At 34.7% G+C, this 21,085-nt stretch overlaps 1 protein-coding gene across 3 annotated transcripts in view; it reads right to left on the bottom strand.

The window, feature by feature from the left end:
• The window catches only part of LOC117116233, a 26,647-nt gene extending 6,811 nt beyond the window's left edge, over positions 1–19,836 (bottom strand). Inside the window, exons 1-11 of one of the 3 annotated variants that reach the window (XM_033260217.1) lie at positions 19,362–19,726; positions 15,192–17,136; positions 14,263–14,381; positions 13,697–13,785; positions 11,538–11,614; positions 6,150–7,618; positions 5,298–5,423; positions 4,037–4,296; positions 3,470–3,585; positions 3,139–3,316; positions 1,173–1,427 (exon numbers count right to left, since the gene is read on the bottom strand). In XM_033260217.1, coding sequence (XP_033116108.1) covers positions 1,188–1,427; positions 3,139–3,316; positions 3,470–3,585; positions 4,037–4,296; positions 5,298–5,423; positions 6,150–7,618; positions 11,538–11,614; positions 13,697–13,785; positions 14,263–14,381; positions 15,192–17,136; positions 19,362–19,500 — 4,758 coding nt within the window. In that variant the 5' untranslated portion in view covers positions 19,501–19,726 and the 3' untranslated portion in view covers positions 1,173–1,187. Of the gene's footprint in view, positions 1–1,172; positions 1,428–3,138; positions 3,317–3,469; positions 3,586–4,036; positions 4,297–5,297; positions 5,424–6,149; positions 7,619–11,537; positions 11,615–13,696; positions 13,786–14,262; positions 14,382–15,191; positions 17,137–19,361; positions 19,727–19,747 lie in introns of those variants that run through there. The other 2 variants (XM_033260216.1, XM_033260215.1) reach the window with 2 other exon arrangements.
• Between the last annotated feature and the right edge of the window lie 1,249 nt (positions 19,837–21,085).

The raw sequence follows: 21,085 nt of genomic DNA, 5'->3' as shown, positions 1-21,085 counted from the left end.
TCTCATCCGAAAGATGGTACGCTATTGTAACTTGTATTTCAGCCCTCTAGCTGAAACACAAGGAGAGGCAGCGATGGGAATTGAACCGGGGACCTAGAGATCTCCACGGTTCAGCGCACACACAGTGACTACCACCAGATTAGCCGACTGAGCTAAACAAACTCTTTCTTTTCTTTTACTGTAGGTGGGTGTTGAAATAATATAACTTTACAAATTCAAAGCCCTGTTATTTATTTGACAAAAAAAATGTAACATGCCTAAATATTGTCAAGATGACATCACAGTATGACCATATATAGGCAAATTATGACTATACATGGGGATACAAATAAAATTGGATAGTCTGAACAGGGCTTAATGTCTGTGTCGAGCCAATAAACTTGGTTGGAGTTGCTAACTTAAAACTGATCTCTACTATAATAGCTGGATTGCTCATTGACTGGTTTTAGTGAGGCCACCGACGCTGTGTTCGAATTTAACATAATAATTATTATCATCTATCTACTTGATGTGACTTTTTATGCAGTTTAAGAAGGCACATGCAAAGTTATTTGCATTGTTAGGGATCGATGTCACTATAACAATACGACTTAGCTCGCGCTTTTGAAAACTGCATAAACTGTCACGCCTAGTTGTTAGATGGTTTTAAAAAAATTCCTACGTTAAATTTAAATTTATTATTGAAATGTATTGCAAGAATCATTATTTTTAACTATAGTTTCAACAAATGCCAAAAGAAACTTTTCTAAACTGGTACGTCACTTAGGCCCTCCACATGGCGTCGGAGGCCTCACTTTTTTCTGTACCAGGATTGGCCGATGAGCAATCCAGCTGTTATAGTAGACATCAGTGTAACTTACAATAAATAATAATTTCAATTGAGGGCGCTGTGAGAAAATGGAAGAATACCTAAAGACCCACAGTGTCTGGTGGAAGTTTTTGAGGGAAATGATTACTCTTATTAAGGCTTCATATTTTTTCAAAAACAGCACCAAAAATAACTTCATTTTATTTCATTCCATTCAAAGAACAATAAAACAGACAAAAACGTAATGACAGAGAAAAGGAAAAAATTAACTCAACTGGCCAGACAAAAAGAGAACTAAATCAATGTCTAGTGGCTCTCCGATGCCAATGAGAATATTAATTAGCATAGCCAAGTAAACATTACAAATTGCTTTCTAAGTCTATTTAAATGACGTCACGATTGACCTACAATAAGTACAGTAATGCTCAATTGCAGATGGGGATGCATGGAATTTACTGACCTTGCCAGCGTAATAAGTAGCAAGCTGTGTTTGACCTTTCCGGTGGGCTTCAGAAGCCTTTTGTAAACATTCCTTTTGTAGATTTTTATTTACAATAGCATCAGCACGGTAATCAACATAGTCAGCTTCATCTGGGTACTCAGAATCTAATTCTTCAGTCTGTTAAAACAAAAATACACATGAAAGAATATATATCCCAGGTATTCAACCTTTTTTAGCTGGGGGGGGGGGCAGTTCCAATTTGTTCAGACCATAAATTGTGTACTTCAATTTTTTCTATTTTAGCCACACCCATTTTCTTTTATAGCCGTGGATTCGAAATTGAAGGGGCCAGGGAAGAACTTTCACAGATAGAGGGAAAATACCACCTTAGCCCCATTATTATGGCACCTCTAGATGTTTGGAAATGGTACTCTCAGACTTCAATTTGAATATAATTTTCTTTTCTACACCATTTTATTTTATAAAAAAAAAAAACTTGCACTCCAGGTTCTTCTACCACTAGAAATGTTCCTGCCACAACAATTTCCACTCACCAGTGGTTGGGGTTCAGGTGAGCAAATTTTTAACATAGATAACTCTAGATTCCTGGAAGTAGTACTTTCAGACTCCAAAATAAATTTCAAAGCAGTGCTTTTAACAGAATAACATGCCCCAGAGCCTGCTGGTGCAGGCCCACTATATGCAAGACTCTTCCTCCCTATGTCAATACCCTACGCCGCTAGATACAGTGAGCTACTATAAAAAAAAAACCACTCTTTCTTGTAAGGAATTCTAGCGTAGAAACACTTTTTCTAAAAATCGGCCGGAAAATGATTTATTTTTAGCAAATTGTTTGTCAAATGTTTTGTAACTCAGTTGCTATGTAAAATGCATTGGTCTACCAGTATATCCAAAACAATAAATGTAAGGAAGCCATCTGTGCATTCAAAAACATGGAATGAAAATAAAATAAAATTATGTTTTCTTATTTAGTAATTAGTTTTGCTATAAACATCGAGACGGAGGAGAAAATAAAAATAAAATTTTATTGGTTAATGTAAACAGTGTAGTAATAAGATAGTTAAATGCTTTCAATTTATATAATTAGGAAGAAATACACATATCTTATTTTTGTAGATTTCAAGGCAGCAGTGAGCATAATAAAAATTTAAAAAAAAAACTTTTTTTTCTGAAATTTCCATTCTTTTAGTGGCAGCAGGTGCACTAATTGACATGTCAAAAATGACGCGAAGCCCCGCCCACAAAGTCACGAAAACCTTAGACAATGGCGGCAGACTTACCGAGTTGGCGAACATTTTCTTTGCTATCATCCTTCTTTAAGAAAGAGAATTCAGGGTAGGCGGTATGCAATGTTTCATATATTCATAGTGTTAATCTATTTCATGGAACATGGCGGGGAAATTGTTGTAAAAGCCTATGTATTTCGCTCCCAAAGGAAGAGGGAAAAGCCGCATTCAGTCAACCTTGTTGTCGGCAAAGGCCAAGTCACTGATGCGCACTGTTCATGTAAATCTGGGTATCTATAACCAAGCATAGACATCTAGGCCTAGGCTCACGTATGTTTCGTGTTTAAACCAGCTGTCTAAGGAAATTAAAATGTCTGAGAAAAAGTTTTTGATCATGTGACTAAATGACGCTCGCTGATTAATCGGTTTATCTGTCAATCAAATCTCGTCGAGATGTTAATTGGCCAAAAATACCATTTTATTTCTATTCGAAATCATCATTATTGGCGGGCAGTGGATTTGCTAAATACTGAGTCTCGCCTAGCCTGAGGTTTGAGAGTCTGTATAAGAACTGTTGAATCAATTCCTCAACAAGATTAAAAAACTTCAAAAGAAGCTGAACAATTACAAATAAAAATTACCAAATCTGTCTGTAGTTGAATCACGTCAGAAGCTGACTTCAGAGCATCTTCATTTGCTTGACGCAAGAGACGTTTCTCCAGTTCTTCTCGGGCTTTATCAGATAGCACGGTGTAAACCGGTTTAGGGTGCAGATTGTGCGAACACTCCACACTGCGAAAGGTGTTACCAAGGTGATATCTATAAATAAAAAGTAAAAATAGATATATGAATTGAATTCCAAACAAAGTGACCAGTAAATTTAAATAACATAAGTTGAGGAAAGTATATACAGACAGCTACGGAAATGGACAATGAATAAGGCACAACAAAAGGCCAGTCATACACACTTACTCATTAGCTGCAAAAATATTCTGAAGAATGTCTGCGTCAATTCTTGGAAACCTTTTAAACAGCATTTCTTGCTTAATTTTCACAGCAATTGTTATCTCATTTGTTGAGGATTCAAGCTGTAGTAGAGAAGCAAATCATTGTCAGTTGTATTATCGGTAGTGACACTGCTATTGTCTGCTTAATAAAAATTTAAAAGTTTGTGAACCGAGTCAAAGGACAAATGTTAATAAATCAATCAACATAAATAAAAACAATAACTTGGATTAATTGTAGAAGCTGGGAAATTGTTTTTTGTTGCAATAACACAATTTATTGAGGAAAAATTCTGAAAAAAAGCTTAAAAGAAAACCAAGTACTGCAGTTAAATGTAAGACTACATTGACTTTTTTTTATTCATTCATTGACAATTTTAGCCATAGATATGCTATTAGAGTTACAAAGGTTTGTATTTAGTTTTGAGAAAATTAAACAGAACAATTATCTGCAACTGAATATTCTTTCTCCGCAAAGATTAAAAGACAAAAAAAAATGTTGTTTGAAATTCAATTTGAGTTTATTTGTACATACTTCAAGATCTTTAATTAACTGCAGATTCAATTCTTGATCCATTATCTCCCTTAGCCCTACTTCACTCTCTTGATCAGATGGGTTCAACGTAGACTGGTAACAAGCGCTGCCATCTGGATTTATTAATATGTCTCTTGCAAAGGTGTGACCACTAGCCACCCATGGACGATGTTTTGGCATTGAAGACAACCTCTGTTCTTGAACCTCTTTCATGTGGAGGTAATCCTCTTCCTGCTGCAGCTTCTTGGCTAAGTCTTCATCTATCATTTAGTGAGTAAAACCAAACCACTATCAATTCTTTTTCTACATGAGAATTTCTTGGTTTCAATTCAAGACCACTCTAATTCAAGACCACACTTAATTAAAGAACACCAAAATTGAAGATCATAATAATAATATTTTTAATTAAGGACCAAAACTGCTAAAGACCATGAAAACCCATGTCCCAAATGTGGTCTTTACCTGGAGGCCTGTACTACAGGTAATAAGTTAATGTTATGATGATGTCAACCTCCACAACCAACTACGGTAATTACATTTATTATTAGCCTATTAAAATTACTATTGGTAGTAAAAAATGAATATTATTATAAATGGTCCTTCTAAAGTAATCAAGGCGAATTGGAAATGTCTTTATTAATTCTTTTGACAACAATAGAAATCAATCTGACAGTAGTCCACACCTTGAGATCTTCGAGACCGTTTTGGTATAAAGAGATATATAAATCTTTTATTACATTAATAATAATAATAATAATTTATTGGTAAACTACACTTTTAAAACAGTGGCACTTCACATGATAAAGGTGCGTCCAAAAAAAAAAAAATACTTCAAACAGAATACAATAACATTAAAGAAAATAAAGTATAAATTGAGTAACCATCACTCAAACATTGACAAGCACTCCACCCCCATCCAATACTTGAAAACAAACACATAAAAATTATTAGCAGAAACAATATTCTAAGTACCCTTATTCCCTCCCCAAACTATACATTTACCCCTTCCCCTTTAAAAAAAAACAAAAAAAAAACCAACCAACATACATCAAAAATAGTAATGCAGGAAAGAATATTACATTTGTTGTTTAACTTTATCTTTGGAATTATATTTTAAAATGAATTTTGAGTAACCTGAAAAAAAAACAAAAAAAAAACATCTTCAGTTTACAGGGGGAAGTATGTGCAATGATAAAAGCAAGTTTAATCAAGAATCCTTAATGGATAAACAAAAATGGGGGGGGGGAAGCCACATAAATACCTGCTTTCAAGTTTCCAATGTTAGCAGATCGGTTTTTCTTCTTTAATGTGTCCTGCCACGCATCATAGAGTCTGGATGCAAGATCAGGAGAAACTACCACTTGAAGATCTTCATGCGAAACAAGATCTGCATTGGTAAAATTCATTAAACAAATTATAGGCATATTCAATCCAGGTAACTATGTCAGTATGCAAATCCCAATTTTTGTCTGTCACATTAAACAGACAATTGCTTAATCACACAGTAAGCTCTATCCACTCTCAATTTTTTATGTAACAATTAAGTGATAATTTAATGTGATATACCCATGACTGGGTATATCATTAGGCCCATATATATATAGACACATCACACAATTTTATCAAATCAAAATTTATAGCATGGACAGAGCTTTGTTCTTCCTAAAGTCAAATTTTTCTGAAGTCTAGACAGTTTCCAGAAGCTTCAGCAGGTTTTATAAAGCATGACTTAACTGCGAGTGTTTCATAAAGTCAAACATTAAGGTCATTCTTAAACTGTTGGTAACACCATCAGATTTTTGTCATCAACACTGTTTAACCAGATTACGTATGACGGTGTTTGCCTGTTTCATATCAGATAAAAAGAAGTTCTGTAATTTTTCAATTGTGTCTTTCAACGCCTGATAAGTTTGAGATATTGTTTAGGCACAGTTGTCCATGACTTTTCTCAAAGAAGGAACAAAGGACCTTGGTAATAGAAAGCAGGCACTTACACACAAAGTCACAGTTCTACCACATTGCAATCTTACTTCAAGCACTTTAATTTATAAATTTAGTAAAAATACAAATGAGTTATAATTTGAGGAAATAGTTACAAATTAACAAATCTTACCTAAATCAACAAAAGAACCATCATGGCCAAACATTGTCTGTAATTGACTTCCGAATGTAGCATCCAATTGCAAAATGAGTTCTTCATCTGACTGTTTGGTTGTGTCTATTTCAAGGTCTGTGGTCTTTTCTGGGCCAGTGCTATCTTTTGTTTCTTCCTCAATGTCTTGTGAGAGATGTGAAACAGCCACAAGATCAGGCGCAACATTGGATGTAATAGGCAGCTGACTGATGGCAGATGATTTCTCGAACTCAAGCAAAGCTGGTGAGACCTCTTTGGCAGGATCTTGCACGGTGCTCTGTGATTCTGAAGACATTTGCTGTGAAGGACTATTGGTGGGTTGGCACATGTTTGAATCTAAGAGAATTTCGCTAGCCCATTGTGTGTCATACTTGCACTGTTTTAGAACATGAAGCAGGTCCTCTTGCGCAACAGAAGGAAAACAACTGAGAAATATCTCTACTTCATCATTATAATTATCATCAGTTTTAATTTCTGATGTCATTGATCCCTTGTCAAGGATAGCTACTAAAGGAATAGATTCAGAGGTCTGCACATCACTTGGAATGAAATTTGAACTGATGCCAATCAAGACACATGTATGCTTATGTTTTTTGGCATCCTCAACACCAGCTTCTATTCTCTGCAACAAAGCAAAGTCCTTTGCATCAATGTTTACAGCGACATCACTGTAGTTTGATGTTAAATTACTCACTCCTTCGAATTTGTTCGGTTGCTCAAGGAATACATCTCCATATAGCTTTGTATCAACCTCATCATCATCACTTATTTCAATTTTATGCTCTTTAATAAGTGAAGGGATACGTCTCTTGTTAATAATACCTGACTTTCTACTTGTCTCCTGAGACTCATGACTCCTCATCTTGTTAAATTCAGATTGTCCATCTACCAGTCGATAGCCAGAGTTTGTCTTTCTCTTCACCTCCGCTAAAGAACGATCAGCTGATTTGTCATTGTCCGACAGAGAATTGCTTAGCTGCCATCGATCATCTTTCTGGAAAGTTTGTGTTAAATCCACAGAGATGGGAGAGTCCACGGAAGACTCTAGGCTGGTGCTACTACCAGTGGATATATTGGGTGAAACAACATTGCCCAGTTTGCGTACATTCGTAAAGTGCTTCAGGGCTTCATCACAGTGCGTGTGCGCTTTCTGTGCCACCGATTGTTTTGCATCGAGCTTGCTATTTCTCAATTCAATCGGGACACAATCATTTGAACCGGTTTCATCACATGTGCCAAGTCCAATATTTAATTTGTTTTTGCCTGTTAATGTTCTTGTATGGTCATTAAGTTCAACATCATTTTCTAAACCACTGTTCGTTGGAGTACATAAATCAGTAGCTTCTTTTCCATCTTTAGTTCCCATAACTTTTTGGACTGTCATGTTAGGCTCATAATTTTGTAGTAATAAAGCTATTTTGTCTTTTGGGACTCCGTGTGTACAACGTCTGCAAGGTTAAAACAAAATGTTTTTAATAGGTTTTCAATAAAAAGCCAAGAATGATCTAAAGATGTATCCACAAATACACATGATTTGCCTATATATGGTGTGATATCACATCATCATGTCCTTATATGGGAGTGTGACATGACACCATCATGCCCATGTATATGGAATGACATAATTATGAACACACTGTATTTGCCACGTAAAACATATTAGTGTGGATGGATCATTAATTCTTGCCCCATTACCCATTTTTTTAAAAATATTCAGAAGGCAAACATCCTAGGCCTGGCAGGAGAATAAAATCTAACTGTGTTTATTTTGTTTTATTGTTTTTTTACGATACACACATAAAATGTAAATTAATCAACGATAAATATTACAATTGAAATTACATTTCAAAAAAAAAAAAAAGAAGTGTGCGGAGGTCAAAATAAGTTTGTAAACAAACTTTAAGACATGACCACCAATAGTAAATAATTGATAGTATAATAAATAAATAATAAATAAGTGTGCGGAGGTCAAAATAAGTTTGTAGACAAACTTTAAGACATGACCACCAATAGTAAATAATTGATAATATAATAAATAAATAATAATACATAATAATAATAATAATAATAATAATAATAATAATAATAATAATAATATATATATATATATATATATATATATATATATATATATATATAGAAAATAATGAAACAACTTCTGTAGTAGACTGAAGAACACTGATTTATTATAAATTCAGATATTTCTGCCACTTCTGTGGCCTTCATCAGCGAGAATAAGGAAAACATCATGAATCAATATAATATAGGCTGTCTTATCAAAAAAAAATAAAGGTGACAGAGAGCAAATGAGAAATACTTATAAAACTGTAAAATGATTGGTGTATTTATCTATGCATACTGAGTATCAACAATAATAATATAATAATAATAATATAATAATAATAATAATAATAATAATAATAATAATAATAATAATAATAATAATAATATATAATAATAATAATAATATATAATAATAATATATACAGTATAATATATATAATATATATATATATATATACATTTTATTTTATTTTATTTATTTATTTATTCAATCGTCCAACAGGACCAAGAAGGTCCCACTTACAGGCGAAGATTGTAGTAAAATATTTCTATGTACAATATAAAAATATAAAATATTTAAAATTCATCAAATTATTAAAACATTGTAGAGTTAAATATTACATCGATTAAACACATAAAAATTACGTAAGATAATTATTTAAATGACATTTAAATACATATAAAGAATTAGAAAATATATCAACATCAGGACATTTGGCAACAAAATCATTATATAAGCTAGACAGACGCGAAATAAATCCATTTTTACATACATTAACACGGCAAAAAGGAACAGAAAATAAGTCACACTGACGAAGTGTATATATATATATATATATATATATATATACACACATACATATGTACACACATACACACACAAACACACCCCCACATACATGCAAGCATACACACACACATATACACATGTTCATACTAAATTTGTATAAACCAACAATCAAAAAGAAAACCAACAATCGAAAAAAAAAAAATGGAGAAGACTTCATCCTTGTCTTTATCAAAAATCCTGAATGAGAACAATTTATTTTGTTTTAAAATAATGAATTAGATAACTCAATTGCCAAGGTATTAGCATCTTTTCATAATTGTATCAAAACAACATAAGAAAAAAAGAAAAATATTTAACATAATTATAGCTTTAATACCCAATTCACAGACAGGCAAAATGTAACATTCGTACCAAATAACATTTGTAACAACTCTAATTTCCCGAGATATTTACAGCCAAGAAAATCGTTTTCACACACACATTCTCAAAACATATAATATTCCTGTAAAGTTAGGTTATTACACGGACATGGCTTCCCACAGTCATAATGTACCAGAAGACACTTGCCACATTTTCCTCAGAAGAACGCATCATTTTGCCTGTTGTGAATCGGGTTGAAATTAGACGTTCCTGAGGGTGTCAATCAAACTTAACAACTGACCAATCAGAACAGAGCCAGGAATATGCATGTGTCGTTTTGTGGGACCTTAGCAACAATATCCAAGGGGCGGGGTTTAGCAGACGGAACAGTCCATTTTCTAACCCCACTATAATTCATAATTCATAGTTTTACTTTCCTCACACGAGATGGTAGTATGTGAAGTGTTCTCCCCAGGATTTTTTTAAGGTGAAATGGAAAAAACACGTAGCGACACCTCATTCAGCGCATAATATTCCACGGTGCCGCAGTTGTATTAATCTTGCTTTAAAGCAATAAAATTAATCATTTAGGCTCAATAAAAAAAAAAATCATTAGTTTATTACCGTCGCACGAATGTATTTTATGGCACTGAAAAAAAAATGTTATTAATTTATTTATTTTTTATTGTTTGTACTATCTCAATCATGTTTTACCTTGAATATCAATACACCAGCAAACAACCCAAGGGTGATATTTGGTTTTAGCAAAATAAAAAATATAAAAAAAGAGAGCTAGCTTCCCTCATCACTTTTCCAGCCTAGATTGGGTGATAAACTAGTGGAAAAATATATTGGGCCTCCAGCAAGAAAAATTACTTTTCATTTTTTTAAGGTATTTTTTTTGTAATAATAATTAATAAAATGATATTTACATACAAAAGTATATGCACTTGACACTGTGGCTTTTATTAAAAAATAAATAAAAGTGCTGACTTTTGGAATTTGAATTTTTGAGTAGAATTAATTATTGGCTTAAAAAAATAAAATTGTCCATTCAGTTAGTTATGTATGTGTTTATTTTGTTATACTGTAGTTTATTTTCTGTCCTTTAAGTTATAGGCTACTGTATCAAAAAACATAACGTGACAGATAATACACTAGGCCTAGGTATCTCTTGAAACGATCTCAAACTCTGCTCAAACCACCAATGAGATACTTTATAAGAAGCTTGCCATTTGGTTACTATGACAATAGACTGAGAGATACCATAGCCAAACATGTGTGGCAGTGTGTGATGAGTCTTTTTGACATGGCAAACCAGCATGTGCTACTAATATGTTAATAATAATTCATTAAAAAAATATAAGACAACAATTAATAAACATTTTAATATTGTGTAGAAATTTATTTATTACAACGTAAACATAATAATTTAGTTTAAGACAAATTAGAAAGCAAGTTTAAGAAAAAAAATATGCAAAAGGAGAGAATGCCACATGGTCGACCTTTCACCTAGTGCCAGTGATGCATGATTATTTTTGTTTTTTTGGATGAGGGCCAACTTTCACTGCCTAGGCTTGTGAGTGTCTGAAGTTGTTGATGTTTATTTAGAAATAAAACACATAAAAACCTATTTCATCATGAGTATACATGAAACACAAATAATAAACTGTGTTTTAAAAGGTTAATTAGAAAGAGTGATGTAGGCACATGGAATTTTAAAGGTAGGAATTAGTCACAGAGAAGTAGGTAGGCTTAGCACAGCACAGCGAAACATGGTCCCATCACCATTGTTTATGCTGTAAATAAAAGAGGTTTAAGAGCTCAGACTTGTGGTTTCTTTGGCTACTGGCTTACAGTTTATCCTTTAATGTCAAATTTACAGAAAGATAGTGTGCACTTCCCTTGTATATGTAGAGCTTGTGTATAAACAATTGATAAACTAAAAATTTACGAGTCATACAAGGTGTATCGGTAAATTTAAGCAGTAACGGTAAACTTGTTTTCTGAATGAAGCTGTAAGGGGGGGGGGGGCATTACAGCTTATTGCCCTGGGGAGAATACTGACCATATATAGGCACATCATGACTATATATGGTCATATAAGAGTTTTTTTTTTCACAGAAAATTTGATAGTGTATATACTGCCTTACTTTGCCAACTGAGTTGAATTAAGTTTCCATGGTGTGTCTGGCTCCCTTATCACGACATCATACTTGAGTTTCTTTGCCTAAAATGAGAAAAATTACAAAACACAATTAAACATAGTTAACCATTAAGATAAGATAAGATAAGATACACTTTATTGCTCCAAGTCGGAAATTCAGTTCTCGCATTAAAATACAGTAAAACAATTAAAAGAATGATCAAATACAATGAACAATAAAAATTACAATGTAAAAAAGACATCAAACAACGACCAGTAGTTTTCTTAAGAGACCTAAAAACCATCATGGGCTGTCCTGGTTTAGAATGTTTGAAATGGGATGGCACCAATTTCGTATAGGCCTACATGTAATATGATTATACACAGATAAATAAGTAGGCCTATATCCAATAAAGAAGCTCTGGGCAACCTTTGGGTGGGCTTCTTTTATAGATAGGTTTCTTTTCAAGATGCGATTGTTTTCAAGGCGACTGTACTTTTACAAAGTAAAGAGGGAAGGCTTCATTTCAGAATGAATGCTGTAAATTTGGGGAATTACTACTATAAAACAATAAATGGTAGCACTGTAATATCAGTCTATATCATGAAATGTATTAACTGGCATTATATCACCTAGAATACTGTATAAACCAAGCATGTTTTTAAATATTTTTTTTCATGTACAGTGTACGTACTGTACTATCTCGAAAAGAAGCCCATCCTATTTGATTAAAAGCCCATGGGCTTCTTTTTGAGGCTACTTTTGCAAAAAAGTAAAGAAAGGGGCTTCAATTCAAGATTAAGTCCATTGGGCTTCCATTCAAGGTTTTTATGGTATACTGTTACAAAATATTGTAAAATTTAGTATTTATCTGTCTATGCAATTTTGTATTTTGTTAAAAGTAAAGAAAGCAGTAGCAAAACCAATTAATTTTTAAAAAGTATAATTCAAAAAAGTAGCATCTAAGTACACAATAATAAAAAAATATTCAAATTTATAAACCATTTTTACCAGGTTCCAAACTCGTCACATTCCCAACAGGGAAGGGTGATAAAAGTAATTTTATGAGGAATAGTATTTTTTAAGGAAGCTTGTTCACATAAAAGAAAGACAAAATAGGCTATTCAATACTTGAATAGTTTCCTGATGGGAAGAAGCTCTGACCTGGAGGCAAAGTATTTTGCATACAGCTTTAATAAGCATCATGGTTTGACAACAGCCACAACTTAATGGCCAACCAAAAAAAAAAAAAAAAAAATCTACATAAAAATAACTATAAATTGTCATAAGTGAATTTTCCAAAATGTGACCTGCATTCTTTAATGAGAATGAATCATTGTACTCAACATCGACAGGGTGGATGTCTCATCTGGTTCATGCACATCATCACTATATATGGGCATATCATTACTATATATGGGCACATCATCACTATATATGGGCATATCATCACTATATATGGGCACATCATCACTATATATGGGCATACACGGTGTGTACAGAGCCGTAAAAGAAAGCAGCACTGGGATTGACACAAAGACCAAGTGTTTGGAAGGGTTAAAACGGTCCGGTGCAATACAGTTAATCAACTAAAGGCCATATATGGGCATGATGATGTCGCATCACACCCATATATGTACACGACGATGTCAAATCACCGACAAATATGGACATGATATAAATGTCATATCACATTGTGGATGCTGTGACATTCAAGACAGTAATAAAACAAATTTCATGCGAGTTATTTATATGATGAATAAATCAAACCTTGAACTTTGAACTTTAATGTTTTGACAAAAATGGGGTGTTAGGGTTTCTGATAGTTCAATAGTCATATTTCACAATAGCCAAATGTCATCAAAGATCCGGTTTATTTCAGTTGATTTAAATAATTAAAAGTTAATAAGTCAGATTAAAAAAATAATATTTTTACTTTGGAGCAACTATTAGTAAGCAGTTCTGTAATGGTTCTAAATATTAAAATTGGTTCTATTCACAACACCGATCATTTTATTGTTTTACTGTTTCATGTACCTTTCCTATACTAATACAGTAGTTTGACATACAATAATTATTTGTTTATATCATTGTGTGGTCAGCCAGTTATTGGACTGCATTGTTTACCATACAGTAATCATTTGGTTGTTATGTATTCAACTTACCATTTCTATGTACGGTCTCATGACCCATTTTTCAATGTTTGTGTTGTCGACAATAACAGGAGTAATCCCTTTAACTAATGCTTCATGAACTGAAGAATATAAATGAAAATAATCAAACTAATATAATTCATGCTATTATATCATATCCTAGTTTAATAAACTGGAATTGAAATGATACAAAAGATACACCAAAAATTAATGAGAAATTTAAAGGATGTCTGTTCACACCTAGTCTCACATAGGCATTTCCCTGTTTGGAATCTCTGCCGATATTATTATTATTATTGATACTACTACTATATCCCAGCTAATAAACTGGAATTGCAATGATACGAAAGATACACCAAAAATTAAAGAGAAGTTAAAAAGATGTTGCCTATTTTATCCTCCTAATAACGATAGAAGCAACTCCTTTAAAAAAAACGTCAAAACAAAGTCTTTTTAGAATTATATACGTTGTGTACTGCAAGCAAAAAATACTTTAGCGTTTCATCTAGACCATTAAATTCGAAATTTTAAAAATCAAAATCTAATATTTTACACACAATTGTTCTGCTTTTACAAACCTCTTTTCTGGTTCCAATCATGGGCTTCGGTTAGGAATCTCTTTTTAAACTCATATTCTCCATTTCTGCTTACGAAGTAATCATCCGTACTGAATATAATGCCGACTCCCAACAATTTCCTACAAACCAACAGAGAAACATACAGAATAATAATGAACAGACTTATAATGTGCTTTTTGCCAGGGAATACAAGGTGCTGGCAATGTTCTTTGGTAGTTCCAGCTCAAGTCAACCACTACATGTTTCTTAATTACTTATGTGTGAACTAACTTTTTAAATATAAACTCTCAGATTTAATTTATTCTGCATATTAGGTCAAAGTTGAAATTGCAAATTTCGGACACAAGCGAAATGCACAGCAATGGTTCACACCCCCGACACCACGGTTAGGGACATAATTGTGACCCAAGCTCACAAACAGGTTGTAAACTCGTCCTCAGGCCAAAATGAGTTTTTGTTATAATGACATAGAACATATCATTTACTTTAAAATGACAGTTAAATGAACTCAATCGGGTGTCTGGAAGCAAAGTTATGACCGTTTGAATAATTGAATTTCTATTCATTTTTCAAGCTCCCATCCGAAAATGGCTAAATATTACCTCTTACAGTTGGAATTTTAAACTCAACCTTCAGGAATAGTAAGATTAATAGTTATACTTATTTATTACACAAAAACCCAATTCACACAAAATTCACGTTCTACGCGATATTCTGGGTATTGAGACTTGTTTCTCAATACAGTGCAGTGCGAGTTTACAGCCCGTTTGTGAGCTTAGGTCACAATTATTAAGACATTGACAATTTCAACATATAATTTTTTCATGATATAAATATTGCAATGCCCTTCTCTATTTCCCTATGGATACTTAAAGACATCTCATTTTCCTTGTAACAAAAAATAATTTAAAAATCAATCAATCAATTACCTGGCTAGGGTCGTCTTGCCACACCCAGGTAAACCCCTCATCAGACACAGCACTTTTCCATCTGGCAGTGGTTCAGGTTCCTCTGGCTTGGGAGTATCTGGTTTTTTTGAAGGCTTATAATTCGTGGTTTTAATTGTCGGCCAAGCCGGTACCTGACTGTGGTTCACCGGTTGCGGTACTGACGGTTCCTCTCTCATAGGTGAGATTTTATCCGTCATAGAAATCTTATCACTGTCGTTATCATCAACACTCTCTTTGCTTGATTGGCACTTGCCTTCAGTTTCCTTGCTGATTTTATTTCTTTTATTCTTTCGTTTTTTCCTCTTAGGTTGGTTGCCAGGTTGCTGTCGTCTGCTAGTTACTGGGCTACCAATGAGGCTACCAGGAGGTGTAGCATTTGAAGGTAGGTAGTGGTCTGGGCTTGGTGTTTGTCTTCCCATTACAGAAACTGTTGGTTGCAAGAAGACTAAAGGAGTTGGCACTAACACATAGTTGCCTGGTTCTGGACCATTTGGCTGCTGAATAGTGAGTTTGTTTATTCTGGCTGAAGCTCTATCTGGTGTTTTTCCTCCAGGCATCATGTATGGATTGGCTTGTCTGAGGTTCTTACTGATCCGCCCCTGATGCATCAAGGGGTTCTGACATTCTGGTCTTGCTGCAAATGTATAATCTCCCACGTGAGTCTCTGACTCCACTTTTGGTTCTGGAGTTGTAGTTCTTGGAACAAACTCTTTAGCGCCAACATTAAGTCGAGCTAAAGATACTTTCATTCTTGCCTCCTGCAAAAGTATCTCTTCATTCATCCCATTTAATGCAACTGGCATGTGTTTTGGCATTTCAACATTTCCCTCATCGATGCATTTGCCAAAGTTTGACTTTTTATGATCTTCAACACTTAGAGTTCTTCTTGCAATAAATTTGTTTGATTCAGTATCTTCACTATTGTCATCATTATCATTTGTAGTGGTTGTTGACTGAATTTCTAAGAGCAAATCATCCATATCTGCATCTTCAGTACTGATGCCAACATCCTCACCATGTTTGTCTTCATCTTCCTCAGGAATAACCATCACAGGAACATCCATCAAGATATTTTCGCAGTTGACTGCTGGTAAATAGTTTGCGCGTTCTTTGACAGCTGCTAGTGTTGGATTAAAAAGGGTTGCAGGCAAAGACTTCCGCCGTTGTTCAGCATGCTGTTCCGGTTGCAGTCTATCTATCTCGTGAGATTTGGCCTTCTTCTTCAACCTTGGTGGAACTTGGTACTTTTCCTTTTTTTGTTTCCCAGAAGGTTTGGAATCAGCCTTAGGTTGGTGAGGAGATTTAGGTTGTCCTTTCGGAGACCTCGGAGCAGATTTTGGAGATCTAGACAAGTTTTGTTCCATTTTTGATTTTGGAGATCTGGACAAGTTTTGTTCCATTTTTGGAGACTTTGGACTTGAATTTTGTTGCTTGTCAAAGTAAAATGCATCCATGTGTGGAATTTGTGGAATGTTGATTGGTTTTGAAATTAGTTGCTTCATTCTGCCGGTGTGCTCTGGTGGCTCCATCACTTCATCAATGGTCTGTCGAGTCTGACTGACTTTTAAAGAACTGGCCAATAATGGCTGCGTCACATCGACTGACGGATAATTAAAACCTGGAAAATCGACAGGCGTGAGCAAAGGAGCACCATCAGTAGACTCCAGCCTGTTGTGATGCGCACCGCCATCATAATAGTCTGAATGCAAAGATGAGAACAATGCCGGCACATTGACCCGCGACTTGACAACCCCTTCATTGACATTCTTAGATCTTTCAAACCCAACTGCCTTATTCCCAACTGTTGCCTTGGCTGAACTGCCGCTCAAATTGTTGAATTCCATCGCGCCCTCTTTGATCCGAGATACCAAAGATGGACGGTCCGGGTCTGCAATGGCAATGAGAGCATCCAACGTCGGATCAACTACACATGGGAAGAAAACATGTTAATGAACTGATGATAATTGTGAAGTGTTTATATAGGCTAACAGTGATTTAGACACTAATTGTTCAACTGAGTAATAATATGGCAGTATTGTATACTAATACAAAGTAGCCATACTACTTTTTACTCATAATTTTTGTAAGTAAATGAACCATTATTTTATTATATGGAGAATATGAATACATTAAAAAGTCATTTTAATTTTTTGTCACTAGTGATACTAGTTTTGGCATGGAAAGCCTTTATATAGGAGCAAGCTTCTTTGATGACTACTTCTAATAAAATAATAATAAAAAATTTACACATTAAGCTTGAAAAGAAAAGTGTGCAGGTTTTGCCTGCTCAGCTTTGTAAAGGTAAATTAGTCCAAGATAAGCAGTGACATACAGTAGAACCTCGATTTTACATACAGTACGGGACCGGAGTGCGTACGTAAATCGGGGGATTCGTAAAATTGGTTATGTTAAATTTGTGGTGACCTTTGATCTAATACGTACGTAACACTCAATAAACGTATGTTATGAATGAACGATGTTACCTAGGCTAGACATAACCTTTAGGCCTAAGAATAAAACCATGTGTTTAGTGTTTTTATTCATCACTTTACAATGTCATTATAAAGTGTTCAAATAAAACCATGTGTCTAGTGTATTAATTCATCACTTTATATCTTTTATTCAACTAAAGAACATGAAAATATTGTAAGACTACCTATACGACAAAGGTATAATTTGGGAATTCCCCTTCATGGCTATTCTAAACAACAGAGCTGTGGTGTTGTCTTGGCCTGCTGAGACAAACTAAAACCATGTGCACTGCACTGGGCGAGCCAACCAATTAGCATTTGTGTACATGAAACAGCAACCACGTGCACTGCACTGGGCGAGCCAGCCAATTAGCATTCGTGTACGAAATTATGCCTACTCAGCTTCGTGTAGAAAATTCGACCAGATGAGTTTTCCACAAGAAGCTAAGGAGGAAAGCAAATATTTTGAGCACTATCGGTAGTTGTTCATCTCGCTCAGTTCACATGGTTTTAGATTATAACAACCCGATATTAGACTCAATCAACGTTGCTGTTTAATGAAAATATGTTGCATATGGTATGTTTATTGTTATAGTCTATTGTTATAGCCTTTAGATATAGCCTACTTTTATGGTTGCTCTGAAAAGGGCCATTAGTTTTGAATATTTTCTGGTTTTTTAAGACGTCATCGTCGAAACGAGACATACGTAAAACCTAGGGTTCGTAAAACTGGGGTACGTAAAAATGAGGTTCTACTGTATCTAAGAGTTGTGAATTGGGGCGGGGGATGATCGGGGCTGGAAGAAGTGGGAGCTCAAGAATCATGAAGTAAGTGGCAACAGCGTTATTTTGCAAAATAAGTAGAACAGTAGAGCCCCTCTTTGGGGCACCCCTTTTACGAGGAAAATTTTTTTTCCACAAAACAAAGAAAGTATAGCCTATCTTTTAACATTATAGCCAACCCCTATTAGGGGACACTTTATTGTTGCCCAAGATGTGCCCTTTATAGGGGTTCTACTGTGGTGACAGCAAAGGCGGTGCCAGGACTGGCTTGCACACTGCACAGCTGAACTTGGGGAGGCCCTTAGAAAGGCCTATGTACACAACAGACATTGTACTATTATAGCCCAAGCAGGAAATACAAATACAGCAAGTGCCAACTAGTGGCTATTTTACAATACAATCCAAAACATTTACAGCATTAGTTTTGTGGATGAATTTGTTAGCATTAAATTTCTTAAAAACATTTAAGTTTCACAACAGCAAAAATGAATGACATACCATTTTTAAACACCTACCTATATATATAGGCCTCTACACTGTTTTAATAATTACATGTAAGCTACTAAAATCTGAGACCAAGAGCTTATTAATAAGCTCTTGTGATAGTGACTAGGCCTATACTTGTTTGTAAACAGTCAACAAAAATAATGAAAAAGGCAGGTTGCAATGCAAGCAACAACTTTCCCTTTGCCCAGTGCAGGGCTAGACATCATATTGAAACAAAACCATAAATGATGTGAGGTATGTCATATAAATATTTACAAAAACCACAAACATGGACCATGAATGAAAACGACAGTGAAATGCTGTCCCTAGACCTACGTTAGTGACAGACTAGGTCAGCCTAGGCCTAGCTTGGCTAGTAGCTGCACAAAAACCGAATGAGCATCATCACCTTTCCGATTATTGTTTATGTACAACTCTACTACTTCCGGTGTTATAGAATCCTTTAAAATCTCCTGGATTTGCTCTAGCTGGATAGAATCTAGCTCAGGTTGAACGGTGCCTCGATGAAGGACACCATGGTCTGACATTAGTCCTGAAGTACTGCTATTATCCCTAGGCTAGCCTAGAGGCCTAGCCTATCGGTGTCGGGCTTCCGGGTCCTCAGTGCTTTCTCGACATTTTATTGAGCTCAGCTGTTGTGGCTACGTTAGGGTAGAGCATATCTGCTGATATTGTTTGCTAGTATTTTGATAGGCCTAGTCCGTTCACTTTCCTAGAAAAACTAACACAATAAACATAATCATAATCATGCAGTGCCAATAATCACAAACTTACACACTGTATAGGCCTAGGCTTGTCATCAAGTTTGTCAACATCACTCATAACACAAGTTACGTTTCGGATGGAAACATGGTGGCTAAATTGATAGAGCGCCCTCTATAGATAACTATTGTGTAGAGCAAGAGGGCACTGTATCTATAAAATATATAATATATATACATTAATTATATTTATAATATAATAATAATTCTGGATTTATATAGCGCCTCACCTTGTCACAACCTCTAGGCACTTAACAACAACACAGAGAAGAAAATAAAACCATCAAAAAATGTACAAATGTACCGTAAATATTTATCCAAATTCTGGGTTTTAGTTTAATTTAGTTTAACAATTAATTAATTGATAATTATTATTTATTAATCAATCAATCAATCAATCAATCAATTAATCAACAAGGATTTTTATAGCTCCAATATCCACGGATATTTTGTACATATGAATATATATTTTGGTTTTATAGAACCAGGAACTTTCATAACTGCCTACAACGGTACGCCGTGATGCAATCAGTGAAATAATTAAGTGAGTTGCTCAAAAAAGTTATTCATAAAGTACCATACTGAATTAATGGATGAGTGGGCAGTCGAACGGATGGGCAGAAGGCCAGACGTACAAACAAACGAACAAAAATAACTAGTGCATTATACCAAGGCTGAATCGAATCAAAATACTGAGAATCAAAACCTGGTTTTCATAAAACAGGGGTGGGCTTAAAAATCGGTCGGAGGGCCAAAGTGAATTTTTTATTAACACCGAGGGCCGCACCCAAATTTTGATGTTTTCAGTGAGCTTCCAAAAACCTCCAAGCACTGCTTTTACATCACTTTATTCTCAGTTTTAATGTTACTTCTTACATGATTGGTGTCAGGCCGTTAAAAAGAAGGTGTTTTCTAGCCAATTTTAATTGGCGGGCCGCAAACATAGGGTTTTTAATTCATTGTCGCAGGCCGCAACAAAAATTGCTGACGGGCCGCACTTTGCCCACCACCTGTACGTGCGCCACTTCACGCTCTCGCCGACAGATTTCGGCGACGCTGATTGGTCGGTCGAATTTGCGCGTCCCGAATTGCGGGGACAACTACGCAATTCATTGTTTAAATTCAATGAGTTTTTTGCAAATATTTAAGAATGTCTTATTGTCTACTTCATATTTCATACTTCAAGTATTTAAGTGTTTAACCATTTAGATATCATCTGTTCACCTTTTTGTAATAGATTAAAAGGCATGTGAACTGGATCGGATGGACAGCATTTTAATCTCCGTAATCGAATACTGTACTGTGTATTATTGTTGATAGTTGCCGATTATATATTTGGGAGGAGACACAC

Source organism: Anneissia japonica, unplaced genomic scaffold, assembly GCF_011630105.1.
Source record: "Anneissia japonica isolate Jap-2015-1 unplaced genomic scaffold, ASM1163010v1 scaffold288028_len459517_cov177, whole genome shotgun sequence".
Classification (NCBI taxonomy): Eukaryota; Metazoa; Echinodermata; class Crinoidea; order Comatulida; family Comatulidae; genus Anneissia; species Anneissia japonica.
Note: the sequence above shows the minus strand (reverse complement) of the source record. Positions and strands in the feature narration are given on the sequence as shown.